This window comes from Podarcis filfolensis (genome assembly GCF_964270895.1).
Source record: "Podarcis filfolensis genome assembly, chromosome: 1".
In the NCBI taxonomy this organism is placed as follows: domain Eukaryota; kingdom Metazoa; phylum Chordata; class Lepidosauria; order Squamata; family Lacertidae; genus Podarcis; species Podarcis filfolensis.
The window spans coordinates 118,627,271-118,651,271 of record NC_139604.1 but is presented as its reverse complement, the minus strand read 5'-3'; the positions used below and the strand labels follow the sequence as shown (position 1 = coordinate 118,651,271).

Below are 24,001 nucleotides of genomic sequence, written 5' to 3'. Positions count from 1 at the left end.
AATACTTCGCTGAATCTCATCGTTCCTTGATGGTTTTTTGCTTTTACTTTAATCTTGACCAGGCCTCTTGTTACCATTCCCCTACTAGTCAACATTATTTCCTGTTCCTATCTTACAACACTGGGTATTGCCCTTTCCTGACAACTCGCAATCTTTCTGTGTTATCCCCTGTTAGTGGGTTCAAGATTGCAGCCTAAGACTCAGAAGTAAGCTCCATTTTGTTCTCTAGGGCAGGAGTCAGCAAACTTTTTCAGCAGGGGGCCGGTCCACTGTCGCTCAGACCTTGTGGGCGGGGGGGATGAACAAATTCCTATGCCCCACAAATAACCCAGAGATGCATTTTAAATAAAAGGACACATTTCACTCATGTAAAAACACACTGATTCCTGGACCGTCCACAGGCCAGATTTAGAAGGTATTGGGCCACATCCGGCCCCCGGGCTTTAGTTTGCCTACCCATGCTCTAGGGTAAGGGTGTATAGGATTGCAGTGCATTCAGCTTAATTTCATGATTATCATGAAATTTCTCAGATTAAATTGCCTATAGTTCTAGTATTTTGCTGCTTGTTTTCCAAATTTCTCAATGGTACATTTATCACATTTTGACCTTAATGCCAATTCCATTTCTCTTACAGGAATCATACTGACATTGGTAATTCTTTTGTAATTCTCTATGCAACTGTTTTGATTGTCACATACACAACTTCCATTCTTTTCTTTAAATGTCTGTCTTGTTTTTGCAGATAATTCTTCTTTTGCCTATTCCTCATAGGGATGAAGCCATAACTTTTCAATTCTCTTCTCTTCTGTTTTTTTATGCTAGTTTACTTTATACAAACTCTAGGGGTCATTCCTAGAGTGGAAGAAAGGGGAAATCACAGAGGATGAGTATACACGTGTAGCCAAAAGTTGCAGGGGAAAGTCAGGCTGGCTAAACCGCAAAATGAGCTTAGGCTTGAAAGAGAAGTTAAAAAGAATAAAAAAGTTTTCTTCGGCTATGTCTGAAGTAAAAGGAAGAACAAGCACGTGGTAGGTCCTCTGTGTGGGGAACACGGAGAAATGCTATTGGATGACAGAGAAAAAGCGGAACTACTCAACACCTACTTTGGCCCTGTCTTCACCCAAAAGGAAAGCGATGCTCAACCTGGTGATAACAGAATAAATAATGTAAGGAGGGAGCTGCAGACCAAGATAGGAAAAGAAGTAGTGAGGGAACACTTAGCTACTTTAAATGAATTCAAATCTCCAGAGACTGATGAGCTGCATCCAAGGGTACTAAAGGAGCTTGTGGAGCCTTTGTCTATTATCTTTGAGAACTTTTGGAGAACAGGTGAAGTCCCTACAGACTGGATGCGGGCAAATGTTGTCCCCATCTTCAAAAAGGGAGGAAAGGAAGACCCAGGTAACTACTTGACCGGGGAGCCTGACATTGATACCAGGGAAGGTCGTAGAACAGATGATTCAACAGTCGGTCTGTGAGCATTTAGAAAAGGATTCTGTGGTTACTAAGACCCAGTATGGGTTTCTCAAAAATAAGTCATGCCAGACCAATCTGATTTATTTTTTGATGGAATTACAAACTTGGTGGATCGGGGAAATGCTATGGACACAGTGTATCTTGATTTCAGTAAGGCTTTTGACAAAGTACCTCATGATACTCTCAAGAGGAAGCTGGTAAAATGTGGTTTGAATGAGGTAACTGTTAGGTGGATTTGGCTGACTGACTGAACCCAAAGAGTACTCATTAATGGTTCCTCATCATCCTGGAAAAAAGTGAAAAGTGGGGTGTTGCAAGGTTCTGTCCTGGGCCCGTTGTTGTTCAGCCTCTTTATAAATGACTGATGAAGGAATTGAGGGGATGCTCATCAAATTTGATAACACCATACAGTACTGGGAGGGGTAGCTAATGCCGCAGAAGACAGAATCAGAATTCAAAATGACCGTAACAGTTTGGAGAACTGGGCGCAAGCTACAAAATGTTATTTCAATAGGAACAAATGTAAGGTTCTTCACCTAGGCAGGAATAACCAGATGCACAAATATAGGATGGGGGACACCTGGCTTACTAGCAGTACAGGTGAAAAGGATCATGGGGTCTTGGTGGACCACAAGCTGAACATGAGTCAACAGTGTGATACGGGGGGGGGGGGGGATTAATGCTGTTCTAGGCTGCATCAACAGAAGTGTAGTGTCCAGATCAAGGAAAATAATAGTACCACTCTATTCTGCCTTAGTTAGACCACACTTGGAATCCTGTGTCCAGTTCTGGGCACCACAGTTTAAGAAGGATGTTGACAAGCTGGAACATGTGCAGAGGAAAGCAACCAAGATGATCAAGGGTATGGAAACTAAGCCTTATAAGGAGCGCTTGAAGGAGCTGGGTATGTTTAGCCTGGAAAAAAGGAGACTGAGAGGAGATATGATAGCCATCTTCAAATATCTCAAGGGCTGTCACATGGAGGAGGCAGCATGCTTGTTTTCTCCTGCTCTGGGGGGTAGGACTCAAACCAATGGCTTCAAGTTGCAAGAAAGGAGATTCCAATTAGCATTTGGAAAAACTTTCTGACAGAGCTGTTCAGCAGTGGAACAGACCCCCACAAGAGGTGATGGACTTTCCTTCCTTGGAAGTTTTTAAACACAGGTTGGATGGCCATCTGTCATGGATGCTTTAACTGAGATTCCTGCATTGCAGAGGGTTGAACTGGATGACTTTTGGCATCCCTTCCAACCATGATTATATGATTCCAGACCTTTTCTGCCAAATGAATGTACAGTTTCCCCCTTATACTTTAATCTGCTCATAAGCAAATATTAATTGTAGTGTGATTGCACCTGCTTCCATCTTGAATTCTCCATTCTTATTCATTGATAATTTAATGTCCCTTTCTCTGAAGTTATGTTTCCTCTCTTCTCAAAGTCTTTTTTTGTAGTAGGTTTAACTTTTTACTGCATTTATCCATCCACCCGCTTAATACTGTCTTGGCAGAGATATGGCTAGTCGTATATGGGTAATGGAGTGATGCTGTTTGCCGTGCCAAGGGTTCTTTGTTGTTAGTTCCTGGGGGAAAGATAGGCAATCTACTTGTGGCTCATGTGGGAGGAAAGTGGAACACAAATTTAACGAGGCTTGATGATGCATTAAGATCTTAGTTGTAGTTTGGAGGCCTTTTTTATTTTGTGAAATCTTGGTTCCCTTCCTGTCTGTTCAACCCAACTGATGTGCCCCTCACCATGAAATATTAAAATATGGCAAAAAAATCAAGAGAAAAATGGGAGAGGGTTATTGCATTCATGCCCTGCGTGTGGGCTTTCCATAGGCTGGTTGGCCATTGCAAGATTTGAATGGCAGGCTGTGCATGTCCTTGATCTGCTCTCATGCTTTTTGGGGGAGAAACTGTTAAACATTATGCTTCATCTCTCATTTGGGAATCATTTTCCTTTAGGACAGGGATGAGGAACCTTTGACTCTTCTAATGTTGTTAGACTCCACTCTCAGCAGTCACAGCGAGCGTACCCAATAGTCAGGGATGATGAGAGAGAGTTGTTGTAGTCCAGCAACATCTGAAGGGCCACAGAATCACAACATCTGCTTCAGCAAAATGGCTAGCTTGTTCTAGCCATCACCTCATTTTACTATTCCTTGTTTGGTGGTGTCTGTGACATGATTTAACCTGCTCATTGCTTATGGCAGACTGTTAGGTTAGGAATTTTACTAAATGCTTTTGCATTAGATATGCTTTACAGATCCTTTTTTTGGGTTGTATCCAAAGGTGTCTCTGCACAGGTAGAACAGACTTCCATATACGTAAGAGAACTTCTCCTTGCTCTCCTGCTGCCCACCTCCCCCAAAAAGTCTGTTTTGAGAGTTTGTGGAAGGCAGGGAGTTAGGAGAAGGAATGAGATATGGTACTTTTGCAAATCAGAAGTCTGTTTGTTTGACATTGGATCTTACTCTGTCTTCTGGTATATGGAAAGCCTTTGTATGACAAAATGGTGAAAGAGTAAAAGCCAGCAAACAGGCTTGTCTTGCTTATTGTGACTTTCACTTATTTTTAATTTGCTTAAAAATGCCCTTTTGACTACATTCTATCTCAAAATGAAACACCAATATAAGTTTGTCTCCTTGCTAGTATGGTACAACTTCATTTATGATCTTTAAAAATTCCATATTCTACAAGGAAACTGGAGAATTACAAACTCTTAGCAAATTAAGTACAGAATTAATATTCACTTTCTTTTAGTTGATAATATACTTTCAGTAGGTATATTTTTTTATTAGCATAAATTGGTTGCAACCCACATGCATCCAGAATCCCAATTAATTTTAATGATTGTTGAGAGACTGCATGTACAAAACATGATACACCATGTTGTAATTAAATGTCAGGAAGATGCCATAGTTTTCTAGTGTGTGAACTTAACAAGAGAAAAGCATTTTCTTTGAAAGTTGTTGTGGACTTTGCTACATAGATTTGCTGAAACCTAATTTTCCTTGATTGGTTTAAGTTCTTAAAAGGGGAGCTGGTTCAGTTGACAGGCAAACAGTCATAAACCATGCTACTGTGATAGCTAACACAAGTAGAATTTATCTTTGTAAGATAAAAGTACTATTCGGGTATTCAGTCTTCTTATGTGGGGGAAAAAAAACATGCAAGGAGAAGCAGGGTTATGCAGCCCAGCTCTGTTGTAATAGTAATAAATTATTGTTTATATTCCGCCCATCTGGCCGGGCCTCCCCAGCCACTCTGGGCAGATCATCTGTACACAGTTTAGAACCTTCCACAAATTTGGGGTCTGAACTAGAGAGCTGCACAACATTTTAAAGCCCTTCAAAATCAGAGCTTTAAATCACACAGAATTTTTGGATTTTTTTAATGCTTTTCAGATTTATACATTTCACTAATTTTACAATCATTTTAACATTTCAAAACTTGATTTCCTTCCTCCTCTTTCTGCAGTTCCTTAAGTTTATTTTTAATATCTTCTGCATATCCAAATTAACTTAATTTGCTCATTTATTCATCTACTCTAAATATATACTCTTATAAAACTGCTGGTTATTACAATAATCCTGCCAGTGTTCTTATCTGTTTACAATTTATTCGTAAATATTCAATTAACAATTTCCATTCTTTTATAAAAAATTTGTTATCTTGATTTCTTATTCTTCCAGTAAGTTTCACCATTTCTGCATATTCCATAAGTTTTTGTATCCATTCTTATTTTGCTGGGACTTCTGCTTCTTTCCATTTTGGGGCAAGTAACATTCTTGCCGCTGTAGTAGCACAGAGATTCTTCACAAGTAGAATATGTGTTCCTCCTTGTGTCTTTCTTTGAATGTGATCTGTTCCATAGTAGAACAAACTCCCTAGGGACTTTACTTCCTTGGAGCTTTTTAAGATTCTAAGACTGAAATTCTAAGACTGAGCCCCCAAATAGGGCAAGAGTTTCTGATTCAGTCTGCTGTCAGTAGGCAGTTGCTTGTGAAGGAAAGTAGCTTCACTGCTGTATCAGTTACATCAGCCCAAGTACTAATTTTGGGACATTGCAAAACATACCGACTGTTACTGGTGGCCTAAGTTCCTGGCTTTCTCTGCAGTAGTAGGGTACAAAGGTAACAAGTGGTAACAGACCGTTACAGATTCACGTAGGCTTGGTGACTTTTAGCTACAAGAAATAAGATTGAAACCTCTGTGTTCAGAGGCAGTACACCTCTAATGATCAAATGCTGGGGTCGAGAAGGGAATGGGTTTTTTGTGACTTCTGCTTGTGACTTCTGAGGATTATCTAACAGGCCACAATTGAGTACTGGACTAGACTGGCATCTGGTCAAATAGTGAGGCAGTTAGAAGTGGAGCATGTTTTGCTAAAGAGCAAAAGAAGGGCTTTCACTGGCAGTTTCATTGTTTCCCTAGCCCTCGTCTTGTTTCTGAGATTTTCAAGGATTATTCTGTATATTGTCCCCACGGTCATAAAAATCTCAGGATTCAAAGCATAACTTGTCTTAGCTCTCAGCAGTATTTGCAAAATAATATGTAATCTCATTTTCTGTTAAATGAACGATGACAATTTTGGAATGACATCTAATGATACATGCCTAATTTGCCCAATGCAAAACTTGTGCAACATGGCTTAAGTTTCTTTTCTCCACCCCAGCCCTCTGTGCACCCCAAAGCATTCTTTGTAGAATCCTCTGGGGCAATATTTTTTCCCAAGGTGGCTTCAAAGGGAGGACAGGAAGGAGAAGTCCTGTTGCACGAGTGGATCTTGCCCATTGAGTGTACTTTCAGATGAGACCTTAATGAGTAGGCTTTTCTGCAGTGAAACTTGCTTTGCTTAGTTCTTACAAATGAGCTTGGACTGCTAAAAGCCACTTTGTAAAATTTGATCTTATTTTGATCTTCTACTGAAATAATTATGCTAGTTTGGATTTTGAAATAAGTTAGAACGTATGGGAAAGAGTTGGAGATTTATTGGCTATATCTAGAGGATTTGTTGTTGATGATTGTCTTTATTTCCCCTAAAAAGATTTCATCTAACTTCCACTTTGATACTGGTTTAATTTAGTCTATTCTAGACGTTTTTTTTCAAAGTATGCCTTTGGGTTCTTATCATAAATGTTAGTTTGCAGCATGTACAGTATTGTGTTTTATGACAGTGAGTAAGGAGGACAGGTTACAAAAGTATAGTTATGCATGAGGTGGGGGGGGGGGAGAATAGGTTTTCTTTCTCCTGATGTTTGAACCCTGGATCATCAAGTGAAACTAAATAGTGAGACATTCAGGGCAGACAAAAGGAAATACTTCTTCAAACTGCATAGTTAAACCATGGAGTTTGCTAACGTGGTAGTGACCACCAACATGGGCAGCTTTAAAAGGGAAATAAGCCTATCTTCCAATGGACACTAACTGGACACAACCCTTTATAAGCAAATATTATTTTATAGTACAAAAAAAAAATTAATAGTTTCAGAATAGGAAACTTGATATAAATCACTTATTATAATTCATTTAACTCCATTATTTAAATCTAGGTGCTTTAAATCAATCAGTTTTGTTAAACATCTTTGCATTGCACCAAAGAAAATTATCTCTTCCTTTTTTCTTTGTTATAGAGGTGACCACTGTATCACAGTGAACTCAAATAGTTCTGAGATTCCTGTTAGAGGATAGTATTTCACTGTGCAGAAATTTCTTGTACTTTTGATTTAAATTATAGCAACAGCAGTTGGGAGTTGTTGGCATTTTAAAAAGCAACTCGCCAGAAGTGTGATGACACAATTCATTTTTAGACTTCAGGTGTTTTGGCAGAACTTCCATGCTGTAGTGTAACTTATCCTAAGTACATGTAAATGCAATAATCACATCCTTTCCCTGTTGATCCTGGCTCCATTTGTTTCCCTCTCTCTGTTGTCTGTCTGGTATCCTAGATTGTAAAACCCTCAGGGTACGGATCTGTTCTGTCATTATTTGTGGATAGTGCTGTAGAAATAATACTGTGTGTATAGTGTTAAAATACTGTTGTGAGTTTGCAGCAGATAGGCTGTATGCCCTGAGCCCCCCCTTCCAATTCCGGGATCCAGCATGGATTCAGTTGCTGGAATAGCCAGACCATCCTGGTAATGGCCCACAAAGGGAGCGGCTCTGTGCCAGAGGGCAAAGGGTTAGACCTCCCCTCCCTCAATTGTCTGTTAGAAAGACAAAAGTCCAGAGTTGAGAGTTGAGCTTTGTGAACTAGAAGATGGATGCAAAAGCTACAGGCTGGAAAGGCAGAGAGAGAGAGAGGCCTGATTTCCACTGCAATCCAAGGCTGTGTCTATGAGAGAAGCAGGACTTTCTTGGGAGGTTAATGCTGTGAACCTCTCCATCGTAGGCTCAGGTCGCGTATATGTGTAAATTAAGCAGATATCATAAAGACTCAACAGTCTCTAAAGTGTCTCAAAAGAAAACACAAACCCTGGGTAAGTGCCTGGGACCCCTGGAATCTCACACCACTCAGAGATTGGGATGGCATGCAACAATACCTTAAATGTGTTTATGTGCATGTTTTAAATAAGAAATCTGATAAAAGTTAGCTGGAAATTCTTCTTAGACTTGGTTATGTGATAGAGATCTTCTCCTTATTCTTTCTGAAATATTTATGTTTGCACCAATTAATAGATTGTGCAGCCGTTGAGTCCTAAAGCATTCTGTTGAGAGCAACATGTTTGCAGAGTTTTCCTAATCCTATCAATCTAACTTTAGGGTTACAGGGTGTTAAGGTTGCAAAATCATGCACTAATGAACTTATTTATTGCAAAGTGAGTGCCTTCTGAAGGAAAGTATTGGGTGCACATTTTTTTTGTTTAAAACTGTGTGGGAAGGAAGAAAATTTTGTGTGTGTGTGTGTGTGTGTGTGTGTATAGAGGAAAGATTTTGGTAGAACAGAAGTTCAAAGCCGAACACAACATGAGATCTTTGCCAACAAGAGTTAAGAGTGGGAGATGAGTTAAACTCTTGCTGCCACTGTTCTTGCATGCTATTTGGTGCCAAGTTCATTGGATCCTCTATATTTGGATATGCGACTTTGCTGCATGTACCAAGCATATTCATCAACACTTGACAGTTTTTCCCTTGGAGAAAATTTCTGTGGTTTTCCAGAAATTTATGTTTTCGATATATTAAAACCAGCTAGCAGAGAAAAACAATTTAAGCACTGGCACTGGCTGTTTGCACAGGTAGGCACTACTTAACCTTGTTCAACAAACCAGCCCTAAATACATTAATATAAATCTCAACAAAATAAATGAAACAGGAAGCAAGTCAGCTGTTCTTTTTTTATAGGTTCTAAATAAAACATTTTATTGCAGCTAGGATCAAACCCAATTTATTGAGCATTTTAAAATGTGTATATTTTTTATAAATGTATACATACATTTATGCTAACGTGACTTACATGGTTAGCTACCGGCGTTTTTAGTTATACATGGGAATGCTTTTCTTACACACTTCAGTAACAGAGCTCGGATAACTGGATAGTATAGAAAAGTCTAAATAATGAATAGAGTGGCACCCAAGTTCTTTGAGCAGAACAGTCTTCAATTCATGCAATCTGCTCCATAGGATTGGAGGACCTTCCTAAACAGATCTGGGAGCAGAAGCTGTACCTATGAGGCACCACTCACAGGTACAATTTTTTATAGAGAATCAGGTATTTTCTTTCAAGCCTTCCAGATATTTGCTCATCTTCACCTCCCCAGCATTCAATATATTGGTATCAAAAAAAGAAAGAAAGAGAACATAAGTAGTAACAGAAACCCCTTGCTGATTTAACTATTATTCTCTTTTAGTTGGAAGATGGGGAAGAAAAGCAGAGTGAAAACTCAGAAGTCAGGCACTGGAGCCACGGCAGCAGTCTCTCCTAAAGAAATGTTGAATCTAATTAGTGAATTATTACAAAGTAAGTATGTTGTACTGTAGTTGTGGCAAAGGGGATGATCTCTATAAGTTCATGTGGGAAGTAGGCAGAGCTGAATTTTTTTCTATCCAGGCTCTAGCCCCTCTATTCCTGTAAAATATATTAGAGGTTCATGGCTTCAATGAACATATGCTGTTAGTATTGGAGTTCAAATGGAAGTTATGAAATTGAACATATAAATCAATTTATAATACTCTCTTTGATGTTAAGGAGAGGAGAAAAGTTAAATTTCAGTGAGCAATAATTTTTTGTTTTTTTTTTCTTTCCAGAATGTAGCAGTCCAACTCCAGGTCCTGGAAAGGAGTGGGAAGAGTATCAACAGATCCGAGCTCTTGTTGAGAGAATCCGTAAAAAACAGAAAGGTAAACAAGAAATGGCTTTTCTAATTGCTTGTGGTCAGAAGTAATTTTGGCACTGCGTTTTGCTGCCTTCTGTCTTTTAAAAAAGACTCTAATTAAATTCCAAGCACACTCTGAGTCACAAATATTTCTTATTTTAGTATTCTCAAAAAGACTGAGCTTTCATTCCTTTGCAAAAGTGTTGAACAGAGACTAGTCTGTATTGTAGAGTGGAGCAGAGCACCTGAGTGTTGAACTTTCAGGGACCACTTCAAGTATTATAAATGTTTAGTTGTGAAGCATGTTTGTTTAGTTGCTAAATGCTTTTTATTTGTAAGCATTCCCCTTATTTAAAACAAAATAGCTGGTCTTTCATCAGTCATTACATTCTTTGTGTGTGTGCTGACACCACAACTGCTATTTTTGCAGTGTCTGCAATGATAATTTGTATTGGATGATTCATTAGTCACATTTAACCTGGTAGGTTATGTTTGCGTAACATCTTAAAACAAGTGTTTACATTTGAAAAGAAATTTCCTGTTAAGATTATTGTTAATGCTTGAATAGATACCAAAAATTGGGCAGTCCCATTTGCAAGTGACCACTGCAGGGAACTCATCACTTTGTTTCTAGAAACAATCCTTTTGTTTGTGCTTTTTTCTTCCCCTTTATTTGTGGCATCACAGTAAAAATGTGAGTTTAATTATTGAAGTGCACATGTGGGCTGTATGTGCTTTTATTCTACATGGTAAAAAGAAAATCTGTCTTAGCCTGAGCTCCACATGCATATTAACTTTTTAAAATAAAAAAGGTAGAACAATCTAAAAGTGCTGCTGTAGACACTTCCTCGTTCACATTTATACAATAAAGTATTTTCCTCATGTTTTAAAACATTGCAGTACAGTAATGTTAAGAAACAGTTCGTTGACCTTGTTAGGAATGTTTAACCTTTTATATCTCTAGCTACAGTAAATAATTCTGGCATTTCTAACTCTTCTCACTCTGATGGAATTCTACAGTTTTACCACGCCTACTTGGAGAAAGATCTGTAGGTTCATAATGATGCCAAGGAGAACTTCATTAAAGTGAACCCTCCCTAAATATAAGGCAAATTAAGATAATGTAATCTGTGGTCAAGAAAAACAAAGGAATTGTGCCAAATAGCTTTTCATAAGCATGTGACTTGACTGGCAGGATATGTGGTGTTTTCGCTGAGGAATTTGGGAGTTTCTTGAGCTCACTTTTTATTGGCATGTTGTTTTTCACTCTGAGAATTAAAAGCCTTGGTTGACCAAATTGAATTGAATTGCTTGTACAGTCGTACCTTGGAAATCAAACAGCTTAGTTCCCGAACATTTTGACTCCCAAACGTCGCAAACCCGGAAGTGACTATTCCGGTTTGCAAACTATTTTTGGAAGCCAACGAGGCTTCTGGTTGGCTGCAGGAGCTTCTTGCAGCCAATCAGAAGCTGTGCTTTGGTTTGTGAACATTTTAAGTTGAACGGACTTCTGGAATGGATTCCGTTCAACTTCCAAGGTACAACTGTATTTTAAAAGCTGCTATGAATACTTCCTAAACGTTTTTAACGTCTGTGTTAATTAGTACTGGTGACTCATTGTGTTTTTCTCTGCTGCTAAATATGTACATAGGTTTGTCTGTCGTATTTGATGGAAAAAGAGAAGATTATTTCACTGAACTAATTAACTGGGCCAGAGAGAATGGTGCATCCACAGAGGGCTTTGAAGTGGCTAACTTTGGTGAAGAGGGTTTTGGTTTGAAAGCTACGAGAGAGATAAAAGTGAGTATAGGATGGCATTGGAAGGTACATTGGGGGCATTTAAAGATCACTCAACCAGTCCCCAGTGTTTGAAATACTAAATTGGCAGAAGACTAGATCTTTTGTAATTTACTACAGGTGTTGAGCTTGTCCAAAACCTGGTCCTGATGCAGAGATCCTCATGTGGAATAGCAGGATCCTCCATCTTCCAGAAGACAGTGATGTTACAATATCTCAATGTGCTAATATGTCCCTTGTGAAAGAAAATGTTAGGTATAAACGGCCTGTCTCCCCATCCTCCTCCAATTAGTGATGCAAACATTGCACAAGCACATATAGTGCAGAGGCTTAATGGTCACAGAGTATAATAATAGTGGTTGCACCAGGTGTTGTCAAGCATCTTTCACAGGTGCAAGACTTGGGCTTAGGTTGTGCACTGTGCCACTGTGCTTCCACTAGCAGAATGGCTGTTTTGCAGGCGGATTACCACAATTTGTTACCATCCTGTATGTTTATTAGATCTGTATGATATTGTGAACTTTCCTTGTGTTTTTCTAGGCAGAAGAGCTTTTTCTCTGGGTTCCCAGAAAATTGTTGATGACTGTTGAATCAGCGAAAAATTCAGTTTTGGGTAAGAGAAGATTTTGAACGCGTTTGCAGATGTGCAAAGGGTATATTGATGGAAAGTTTTCCACTAGCAAAACGATGAAAATTGTCAGTTAGAATTGTCTAGTGGGTTTATTACAATGCTTGAACAATGTATCATATTTATTATTATTTATTGAACTGGGGTGTATGGGGAGGGGTAGTACCTCTGGTGGGGGACACTTCATGCTTCTTCTGGGGTAGTTTGTCTACCTTTGGTCCCTACCGTGTATTCTGCGCTCAGCTATGGCTTCTAGAAGATGTTGGCATGCAGCAGCGGCCACAGCCCGGGAACAGCTTTGACTGGCTGGCTAAACTATGTACAGGTAGCCGATGGGTCTCAAACCCTCAGTGAGTTTAGGTATTCCCTTGCATGTAAAGACAGACTCTGACAGATTGAGTGGATGATACCTATAGTGAGTCCAACAGTCAAGAAGGTGGTTCCTACATGTGAGAGGCAAATGGGTCTCGTCAACCTAGGAAGGTAGCCCATCTAGCAGAAAGAAAACTCTGGTCCTAAACCTCTGCTCCCTTGTGGGATATCTTCAGGAGAGGAGAGGGCTAAGGAGTAAACCCTAAACAAATATGGTGTGGAGTCCCTAAGATGATTGGATGGCACCTTGTACGCCTCCTTCTGACAAACTCCTGCTGCCAAGCTGGTGCCAAATGTATTGCTCTGCTTTCTTTTCTCAGCAAGGCCAAGAGGGGTGTCTTGTTATCTGAGCAGCCCAGGACCTTCATACACACTGCCCAGGCTTGCGCTCCAGGGAGGTCACTTCAGTGCTGCTAACACAGCGGTTTGGTTTCACCTCTGGAAGCGCGCTCTGTTGTCTCTTGAGACAGATGGATGCCAACTAATTTATTGAAATTACCATTTTTAGATCAGTTTAAAGGTTATAGGAAAGTTACAGAAAGTCTATAATAGGAAGTAAACAAAATTCATGTTATTGCAAGACGTACTTATTTTGTTAAAGTTTTCTTTCTTACAAAAATCATTTAATATGCACTTAGGAATCCTGTTAGGGGGACTAAAATTTATTTATGGGTTCTTTTCCTTTTTTAGGATCCTTGTATTCTCAAGACCGAATTCTCCAAGCCATGGGCAACATCACGCTAGCATTCCACCTTCTTTGTGAACGCTGCAATCCTAGTTCTTTCTGGCTGCCTTACATCCAAACTCTCCCAAGTGAATACAATACTCCTCTTTACTTTGAAGAAGATGAGGTTCAATATCTTCAGTCAACTCAGGCCATACATGACGTTTTCAGCCAATATAAAAATACTGCTCGACAGTATGCCTATTTCTACAAAGTTATTCAGGTAAGAGCCTGGAACAGACACTGCATTATATGAGGACCATAGCAAAGTAGAACTCTGACATTTTTAAAAGGCTTATTAAGTGGCCTAAAGTTCTAAGTACCACAGTACCAGTGCTAACCTGATTACTTTTTTACCATTGCTTATACTAGAAGAATGCTGTTGCTATGATAGTTGTTGTGTGTGGAGGTGGTGGTTATATATGGAAGGACTTCTGATAGAAGTGCAGTACATCGTCTTGTTCTGAGTGCACACATGCGACATACATTTTGGGATAGCTATCTAGTGTTATTGGAAGAGGGTAGATTTTGCCGTCAGCAGTGGCCCAAGTGCACCATTTTATTTTCTCTATAGTGGATACCTGATTAATACTACTTTTTGCCCCTGGTGTGTCTAGCCTTTAGATGTCTGCATAAACCTATCCTGGGTTGTTGTCATGGAATTTTGAGAATCACTCAAAATGTGCTATATCTGTTTCCTGCAGAAGATACTTTGTAGTGAATGGGAAGGGCTTTATTTTCCTTTGTTCACATATGCAAAATGATCCGAAAATGATTGTGATCATCTGGCATGCACTTGTGAAATTTTGTGTTCATTTTTAGTGAAAAATCGTTAGCCTGTAAGGTTGCCGATGTATTTCAGATGATATAGAATGTAATGGCAATAATTCAGTTGTTTGCAGAGCTCATTCATTCTCATGTATGACTCTTCGTTTGTAGCCTTCACCCTCCTCCCCGCCCCCCAAATATATACCTAATTCCTTTGGGTAACATACATCTTTCCTCATAAGGAAGTACTGTAGCTCAGTAGTAGATCACATGAATTCACATGCAAAAGATCCCAAGTTCAATCCTGGGCATCTCCAGCTGGATCTGGGCAGGACTGTGTGAATTCTGAAGAGCCTCTAGCAATCACTGTAGACAATATTGAGCTCTATGGAACACTGATCTGGCTCTGTGTAAGGCAGCTTTCAATGTTCCTCTACTTATTTTACTGTTCTTTTATGAAGAGTATGCTCATGCTTATGATCTTAAAAGTGCTTTACTTCAGTAGTAAAATACTTCACTTGTGTATCTCCTGTCCTGTCATCTTAGTTAGTAAACTGAGTTAGCAGTTTAGACACTACAAGAATTGAGTAAATTTTCTGCTGGAGCAAACTATGGCCTTTTTAAACCATGATAAAAAGGCAACAAAACCCAGACACCATATAATTTTACTTCATGCAGTCTAAACACAACCAGTATCTCGCTATCTAGATTTTTATCACCCCTGTAGCTCTCTTCTGTATCTTTTTTTCAGGGTAACCAAATTCATAATGAACTGTGGAGTCCCATTTTTATACAAACTGTACCAGATAATATCTTCAAAGTACTAAGTAGTGTTGTCGCTTCTTAACTCTTTGAAGTGGCTGGGGTTCAAAGAGGGTACATGAATGAGCAGGAAAGAACTATAGGCTCAGTCTCGGAGCTTTGCTCACTTTCCCCTTTTTGCTGTAGTTGCTTTTTTGCTCTGTAGAAGAGGCAGACAATCACTTAGTTTTAGAGGCATGAAAAACAGCTACATCATAGAGTAAGCAACCCTTTGGCTGCAGGTAAAGTTCTCTCCTGTGTGTTCACGTATTGACTTTCATTCCTAATCATAGTTTCTATAGTCATAATCCTATTTCAGAACCTACACCCCAGTATTCACACTGATGTGTAGATCATTGATTCTGAAACTGTGGTCCATGAATTTTATTTGAGTGGTCTGCAATATACCCGCATTAAATATTCATCTTGTATTTTTATTGCTTCTTTATTTCTATTTTATTTTATTGTATTGCATTTTAATTTGCAAATTTTAATTAAAAAAATAAGAAATAAAGGAAGCAATAAAAACACAGTTAAAAATCATTCATCTAGTATAGGACATTACAGTTGCTACAACAGGCAGAAAAATCATTGAGTTGTCTACCAAGATAATCAACAGTTTTTAAGTAGCCTGTAGAGTGGGAAGTTTGGGAACTACTGGGTAGGTAATCTAGATAGAAAAGCAGCTTTGTAGTGGCCTACCTGCCAGCTCCCTGGGCAAAAGTATCACAGCTACTGCTGTGAAACGATTGCATCAGGAGCTCATCTGGGGCTGAGTGCCTCTGCACAGTAGTACTATTGATCCATAGCTCCTTCTTCCTTGACAGCTCTGTAGAGCTGACAAGCTAGTGGACTCTTTTGAGGAGGCAGGTTTGTGGGGGAGGAGAGAACATTTTCAGTTCTGAAAATGGCATTTGTTTCTTGTAACACAGCATCGCCTGTTCTCAATCTATATACATTTTCCTTATGAGTGTTTCTTTCTTAGACCTATGTCTTACCCTTGTCACACATAGCATTTCATAGCCACAGATGTAATGTGGCTGCCTGTGAGTAATCAAGGCATTATATTGTTAAGACTGTAGAAAAAGTGTCATTCAGGTAAAGTGTACTGGCAGAACATCTTCTCAGACATCATTTTGTGGCTCCTTAAAAATCAGGCAAAGATTTCAGCCTTCATCAATCCTTTATTGCACAGAAATGTTTCCAATATACAGATGGGTGTACCATGCAGCAGCGTGTTTCAGCCATCAATGTTTAATGGAACAAAATCTCTGCTGAAACATAATCTACTTCCTGCCTGTCTTTATTGAATTGTAATATCTATTTACAATTATTTAGAATGTTTTTTTAATATTTTAAAATTAAAGTTTTGTACTTAATGTTGTCATAAAAGCCACTTCGAAAGGTAGGCTAGACAAAATAGTCCCAGTTTGCCTTTAAAGCTATGTGAGTGGTTTTGTTTTGTTTTTTACAGAGGATATGAAAAATATCAACACTAGGTTTCCATAGTACTGAGTAAATCCGTTATTTCATTTCAAGAGCTATGTTTATACAAAAACTGTCTTGTTTCTTTGCTTCAGGAGTCTAGGTTGCTCTAAAGTTATAATAGTACCACTAGGTGGTATTTATAATTTGGGGAGTTCAAACCATGTCTGGACAATTCTTAAAAGGTTAAAAAGGCAAAGGAATCCTGGACAGTTAAGTCCAGTCAAAGGCGACTATGGGGTTGCGGTGCTCATCTCACTTTCAGGCCAAGGGAGGCAGTGTTTGTCCACAGACAGCTTTCCGGGTCATGTGGCCAGCATGACTAAACTGCTTTTGGCGCAATGGAACACCGTGACAGAAACCAGAGTGCACAGAAATGCCTTTTACCTTCCCGCCACAGCAGTACCTAATTATCTACTTGCACTGGCATGCTTTCAAACTGCTAGGTTGGCAGGAGCTGGGACAGAGCAACAGGACCTGACCCTGTTGCGGGGATTCGAACCACCGACCTTCTGATTGGCAGACCCAAGAGGCTCAGTGGTTTAGACTACAGTGCCACCCGCGTCCCTATGGACAATTCTTAAAATATTGTATGAAGGGTTAGATTTAGATTTCTTCCATTGGGAACAAAAGGTACTATATTAATGAGATGCAAATGTCACATAAGCTCCAGCATTATTATTTTTTAAAACTGGCAACGCTAGGCATCTAACACTGCTTTAACTGATAGGCTAACCAATCTTCATGCCTGCCATATGTTACCCTAGTGCAAAGTTAGTAAAGTTTACCACTAAATGGCATGATAGCTAGCTCATAATTTACATGTACTACTGACATTTAAGAGGACAGAGGTGTGATCATCATCTTGCCAGAATTTCCAAGTGAGAGATGTACTTGGGAGGAATAATGGGGTGTCTGTATGTTCTTTAAGAGGGACCTGTTAAAATGCATATTGCACCTATGCAATATGCAAATCATGTGGTTCAACTCTGCTTATGCTCATGCTCTTATGGCCTAGCTGCTGTTGCATCATTTAAAAAAACAACCCCAATCTACTAACCTCTTACCCATATGAGATTCAGTCATATATCAGTCCCTATAATAGTGAACTCAGGTGGTGTGTGCTGACAAGAGATGGGGCCACTGAGAAACAATAAAGAAGTATCAGCAGAGTCTGAAGAATCCTGAGATAGCATTTGTTGAAATGCTAACAATATTTTTATAGCCTAAGGGAGCGAAAGAACGAAACACAAACAGTCCAGTGATGACAGAGCATGCTGGAAAGGAAAGACATTTAAAGCAGGGATGGGTAGAGATGGTCTGCTGGAAAAAGAAGAAGAAGAAGAGTTTGGATTTGATATCCCGCCTTTCACTCCCCTTCAGGAGTCTCAAAGCAGCTAACATTCTCCTTTCCCTTCCCCTCCCACAACAAACACTCTGTGAGGTGAGTGGGGCTGAGAGACTTCAGAGAAGTGTGACTGGCCCAAGGTCACCCAGCAGCTGCATGTGGAGGAGTGGAGACACGAACCCGGTTCCCCAGATTACAAGTCTACCACTCTTCACCACTACACCACACTGGCTCTCGAAGAGAGCATGGCTAGCTGGCTGGAGCTCTGAACAAGAACATTTTGTGGCAGCTAAGAGATAGAGCTACTAATCAGGAAGTCCGTGATTTGAATCTGATCTCTGTCATTAGCTCACTAGTTGATCCTTAGGTAAGCCATTCTTTCCTACCTCTCCCGCCCCCGCCCCGCCCCCCCAAAAAAACCCAAGCCACCTGTAGATTTGGAATAATACTGATTTATCTTACACGGCCGTTGTAAGGATTGTAATTAGATATACACATAAAGCATTTCAAACACCTGAAAGTGCTTTACAGATTTCAAGCATTGTTGTCGCTGTCTAATGAATTGTGCCATATCTCGCTGGAAATCCAAGGGGTTGTATGAGAGGCAACTAGAACTACTTTTAAAAAATGCATCCTTTGCATCAGCTGGCAAATAAATACATGGTATCTTATCTCCTCCTGTTCTCACAAAGACCCTGTGATAATGACTGAAAAAAGAAAAACTAAAAATGCAGAATCAAGCATAGGACAAAATCATCACAGAAAACAGGTATGAAATCAGTGGCATAGTTGAGTTTCAAGTCCAAGTTCAGCACTCTTTCCTGCACCATGGTGGCTTTTTGCTTAGTTTCTTTAACAAGTAAAGTGGTGGCATTTTGAGGTATTCTTTTGAGATGTGTTATGTTCGTTTGGTAGCCAGTAATCGCTTCTTCATGAGAGCAGAGGGGAGGTTTAGAAGAGGGCAGTTTTCAGCTGAGCTCTACCTTTCTCTAAGTAGTCTGGATGTTCATAAAGATGGCAGAGATTTCTTCCTTTTACAGTTGCTCCCAGCTGAATATTAGTCTGGTTTGACAACTAAACACAGGTGCAACACTGGCCTGCCAGAAATAGCCCATTGCTCCAGGCAAAGGACAGCACTGACACCATTGAAATGTATGCAATTTGATACTTAAAATGGGAACGGAGGCAGGTGACTGGATCTCTTAAGATTGCACTTCAAGAAAGAGAAAGGGTTTGGGGCTTAGATGTTCAAGTTACGGTACTTCAGGAGGGGTTTTCAGTTTGTTCTAATATGTCCATTTACCCTCCCCCTCCCCACTTTGCGTGTGTTACTACCATTAGCATGTTATGGGCACTGAATGTGCACAGCAGGGTGAACAGAATCTGTTATGTTTATTGCATAATGCTGGATTCTCTATGCACTGAAATGTGGTGTAATAAGCACAAGAGGGAGCCATATAGCTTTACATTCAGAGTGAGATTCCTTGTTCCTTGAAGATCTATAATTTAGTTTGCCTTTGTAAATGAATATGCAGTGGTTTTCTGTTTTAACTTTTTCCCCAGCTTCACAAGGGGCATGATTGCAGCCTTCTGTCAAGGGGAATTGGTCCATAGATTATTGCAGAGCAGTGCTCTTTAGCTCATAAAACATAGGCAGCAGTACTTTCCCAGCTGAACCTCCTTTTCTGCAAGATTGGGAAATGAGAGAGGGAGAAAAAAGTGAACGATGAAAGCTTTTCATTCACCTTCTTAGTAACAAAAACATTTCAACGTAAGTATTGCCTTCAAAACTGTATTATGTCTCTACTGCCAAAATAACACCCCTAGAAAACTAACATTCCTCAGTCTTCAGTATAATTTGAATTGCTTCCGGGGGGAAAGAGCCACAAAAGGGTTAGGAAATTTGTCAGGGGCGTTAACTATTCTTTAATTTCTCCATATTGATCATTTCACAACAGCTTTCCAGTGTTTCAAAGCTACTTTTCTAAAAGTTCTACGGACGGGGAAAGGTGAAACCATCATACAGTTAACACATCTGCCTGTTGTCTATTGCTTTTGCACAGTTAAGGACCAGGAGTGTATTACCCTATATTCATCCCTACAGGCAAAGTGCTACAGTGGCAAGGCCAGAATGCAGTCCAGACAGCTGCTTCCTCCTCGATCTGCATGCCAGAGGAGAGGTACCCACTCCTGAGTGCAGTTGCCAAGTCAGCAAAAGGATCCCCCTGAGATGCTCTCTTTACAGAGAGGCCTTTTTACAGTAAAAAATATGTAGCAAGGTATATTGGCTCAGATACTTTCTTATGGACTAGTGGCGCTGCAACATGTATTAGAGAATCAGTGGGGCACAGCAATCTCTGGATATAAGCTATACAGGAAGGACATACTGGAGGTGGTGTTGCTCTGGAAGTTAAATAGGGCATTGATTCCAGCAAGCTAGAAATCCCCAAAGGGACAGAATCATTGTGGGTGATGATTTCTGGCCCCGGTAGTATTTTGGTACGTACTGGGGACACACTATCGTTCCCCGATGAAAATGTTTGGGAAGATCTAGAGATGAAGAATGAAATCAAGCAAGCATCCAGAAGAGGAAATGTTGTAATTTAATTAATTAATTATTGTGTAACTTACACTCTAGAGGTATCACATTATATAGTCCCTATATCAGGTGATTTACAAATGGGGGGAAAACACTCATAAAGGGACTTCACAATTTAGCAGAAAGGCATAGACAGAGGAAAAAGCGTTCATAATGCCTGCAGAAGAGATTAGTAATTAAAGGGGGAAGAGGGTTGACCAGCGGGGTGAGGATGAAGTTGCTTTGAATATAGACAAAGAAGTAGCAAGGTAATTCCAAAGATAAGGATCAATAACAATGTTGTTTTAGAAAAGAGGCATGTATCAAAAGAATGAAGAGATGAAAAATAAAGTGAGGCAAGTGATTAAAAGTTGAATTTTAAAGTGTGAAATTAAGTGGAATCCAGTGAAGTTGACAAAGCCAAAGCAGGGACATTGTGGAAGTGATGAAAACAGAAAATGGGACTTGACTCAGCATTCGTAAGAGAACCAAGATGTAGATTAAGGAAGGCCAGTGAGAAGAACATAATCAAGATGAGAAATAATAACAGATTGGAAAGTGTTTTAGTAGTGCTATATGGAAGAAAGGAATTAATCTTAGAAATATTGAGGTCATTAAAAAAGATCTGGCAAGGTCACAGATACGGGAGAAAAAGGATAAAGTGGAATCAAAAGCAATACCTAGATTATAAGTGTTATAGAAGAATAGCAATACTAGTTAAGAGGGGGAGAACAATGCAAAGAAAAGATTTGGCAAGACCAAATTCTTAAGATTTAGTTTGAAAAGACAAAATTGTAATTGTCGACATAGAAATGATAGGAGAGATCATAAAGAATATGATGAGTTGGGGCCTCAATACAGATCCCTGCAAGAGACTAACAAAATGAGGGGAAATTTGTGAGAAGGAACCATTATAAGACAATTTGAAATAATAATTAGACGAATATTGAGAGAACCAAGTGAGGGCAGAAACTCTGTTTGGAGAAGAATGGAATTATTATCAAGGGCTGAAGACACACAGGCCCTGCTTTCCGAACATAATGCGCTCCCAGGAAATGGTTCGTTAGGCGAGTGTTTGCACAATGAGCTGATGATTTCCATTATTTCCTATGGGAACATTTCTGATCCATGATTTGTCTGATCCCTCTCCCTCCTCCCTCCATGCTTTCTGCCTGAAACAGCTAGTTTCAACCAGCACAACACAAACAAGTAAGGAAGTGGGCAACCTTCCGATATTTGAATCAGCCATTTGTGTAGCAAGGTTGGGTTATAATTCTTTGTGTTTGGATAACTGAGATTTTGAATAAGGAGCGTTCCAGTAGTGGGATCTGCATGTACCATCCACAGTATAAAACTAGCATATTCTATATTGCAAGGTGAGGATCCCTGCTAGGCAGCCTGAAGCACACAGCAGAGTGTGTCCCTTTGCCACACTGTCACCCAGGATTTGGATACTAATATTTTCAAGATAAATAGAAACCAATTCACTAAGTCCCTTTTCTGTAACAGTGGGAAAATTGGGAGGCTGAGTGAGAACTTCCCATTTTGAAAATCATAAACTTCTCATTTGGGAAACAGTTATCTCCTGTATTTTGGACCCTGCTTGCCAACATAACTACTTTTAATTTATTTCTGCTTCTCTGAATGGCTTACGATCCCATTAAAATAGTCTCCCCAAACACTTTGTCTGAAAACGCTGTGCTTCAAAACCATATATGCCAATATTAGATGAAATTGTTTCTGCACATTTTTAAGCCGCACTTGGGAGAAATATTATGTTGGCTAGAAAATACAGAGGTCTATGGAGACTCTTGCTTTAGAAGATGAGGTTTCTAACCCCTCTCCTGTCCACAAATTCAGAAGAGCAGTTGATTCTGCAGCTATAATAGTACAACCGCTTATTTTCCTCATATCAAGTTGCACTTCCACAGAGCAACTGCCTCCATCCCCAGGGATGTTATCTGTGTTTTGGGACTCCATGCCTCAACAGTTAATCATACTTTTTCACTGATACATAGGCCTTATTGTTAGGATTTAATACTTTTTTTTCTTGATGTAACTGCAGTTATGAATGTTCAATAAAATTAAAGCACAGTAGAAAGCTGGTGTATCTAGAGTGAAATACTCAAAGGAGATATATATTCTAAGCACTGTTAAACTATTTAAGGGACTTATCTTGGTGGAAATTAGTAATTTAACTAAATTAGAAAATGGATTATCTTATACACTCTTAGAGTCTTGTGATACGTCTCAGTGTAGGAGGCTGGAATGTTTCTGAAGTGAAACTTATAAAATGCTTCTTTCTGTGTTTGCTGTGATAAAACTTAAGCATAATTGCTTCCCTCTGTTCACATCTCTGAGTGCTGTCCAATAATTGCTGCACTAGCCAAAGTAATCCTAAGTCATTTGAAAGTCCTAACATACTGCTCTCTCTTGTACGCACTGCTCTTGCCATGTAGAAAGGGTTCTGCTAACCACCATTATATCAGGTAATTTCAGTGGACTGGTGAAAATAGCTTTTGTTTAGAACACGAAGAGTTTTTGTGTTTTCACTAAGCTTTCGGTGAAAATACTACCTAGAGATTTTTAAAATATTAAGTGGTTTATAAATGCAAACAAACAAACAAATAGCTGCTAAGTAAGACTCTGATTGGCATACTGACTGGTAGTACCTAAAAATTACTGAACAGTCTGGCCATTAAAATGAATGTTACATTGTAAAGGTTATAGGTATTGAATTAGTGATTATATGATTATACCGAATACTATATTAAATGCCAATTTATAGAATCAGATTTGCAGAGACCCCTAGGGTCACCAAGTCCAGCTCCCTGCAATGCAGGAATCACAAGTAACAAATCCCTGACAGATGGCCATACAACCTCTGCTTAAAAATCTCCAGTGAAGGACAGGCCACCACCTTCCAAGGTAGTTCAAAGTTTTTTGTTATTATTAATTTCCCATCCTTCACCCTAAGGTCCCAGGGCTTAAAACAATTTAAAATACAACATTGAGAACAGTTTTAAAACTTACAAAAAACACAATTTATGTAAGAACATAAGAGCCCAGCATCCTGTTTGACACAATAGTCAACCAACAGCTTCCTTTGGGAAGTCTCCCAGCAATTTGTATTCAGCGACATGGTGCCCCTAGTCCTGGAAGTGGTACTATATACCCATCATGTGCTATACATGAGTGCAAGTTCCATTGTTGTTTGCTTCAAGTAAATATGCATAGAATCAGACCATTAGTAACTTTGATTCACCACATTATTGAATGGAAAATATTTAAATCTGTGCTTGATTCTAATTAATTGTAATTAGTGGGACTTTAAAATTCATAACAGTGCAATCCTAAGCATATTTACTCAGAATGTCCCAGTGTATTCAATGAGTTTATCCTAGGTTAGTGTTTATTCTAAGGCACGATCTTTTTCATTGTTTTATAGGCCAGCTGGAAGGTGACATGAGTATAGTAAATAAATTTGAGATATTACAATGTGTATACCCATCTCTCTCTCTCTCCCCACCCCCCAATACCTTTGGTTTAATGGATGCTGGTCCTTCCATATGATTGATCTAGTTTGCCCTAGAAAGCTGTGTGGGTTTCCTAAGGGTACATCTTTTGAGTGTGCCTTTCTGCATAATGCAAGCTGACAAGAATTACTGTTGGAAGAGAAGAACAATGAAGAAATCTACTCAAAAGAC

General features: G+C 39.4%; 1 protein-coding gene across 3 annotated transcripts in view; it reads left to right on the top strand.

Moving 5' to 3' along the window:
* SETD3 (SET domain containing 3, actin N3(tau)-histidine methyltransferase) overlaps positions 1 to 24,001 on the top strand; it is a 49,757-nt gene that overhangs the window by 1,883 nt on the left and 23,873 nt on the right. For all 3 annotated transcript variants that reach the window (XM_083614639.1, XM_083614640.1, XM_083614641.1), the window contains exons 2-6: positions 9,329 to 9,438; positions 9,726 to 9,818; positions 11,445 to 11,593; positions 12,131 to 12,203; positions 13,281 to 13,537. In XM_083614639.1, coding sequence (XP_083470765.1) covers positions 9,329 to 9,438; positions 9,726 to 9,818; positions 11,445 to 11,593; positions 12,131 to 12,203; positions 13,281 to 13,537 — 682 coding nt within the window. The remainder of the gene's footprint in view (positions 1 to 9,328; positions 9,439 to 9,725; positions 9,819 to 11,444; positions 11,594 to 12,130; positions 12,204 to 13,280; positions 13,538 to 24,001) is intronic.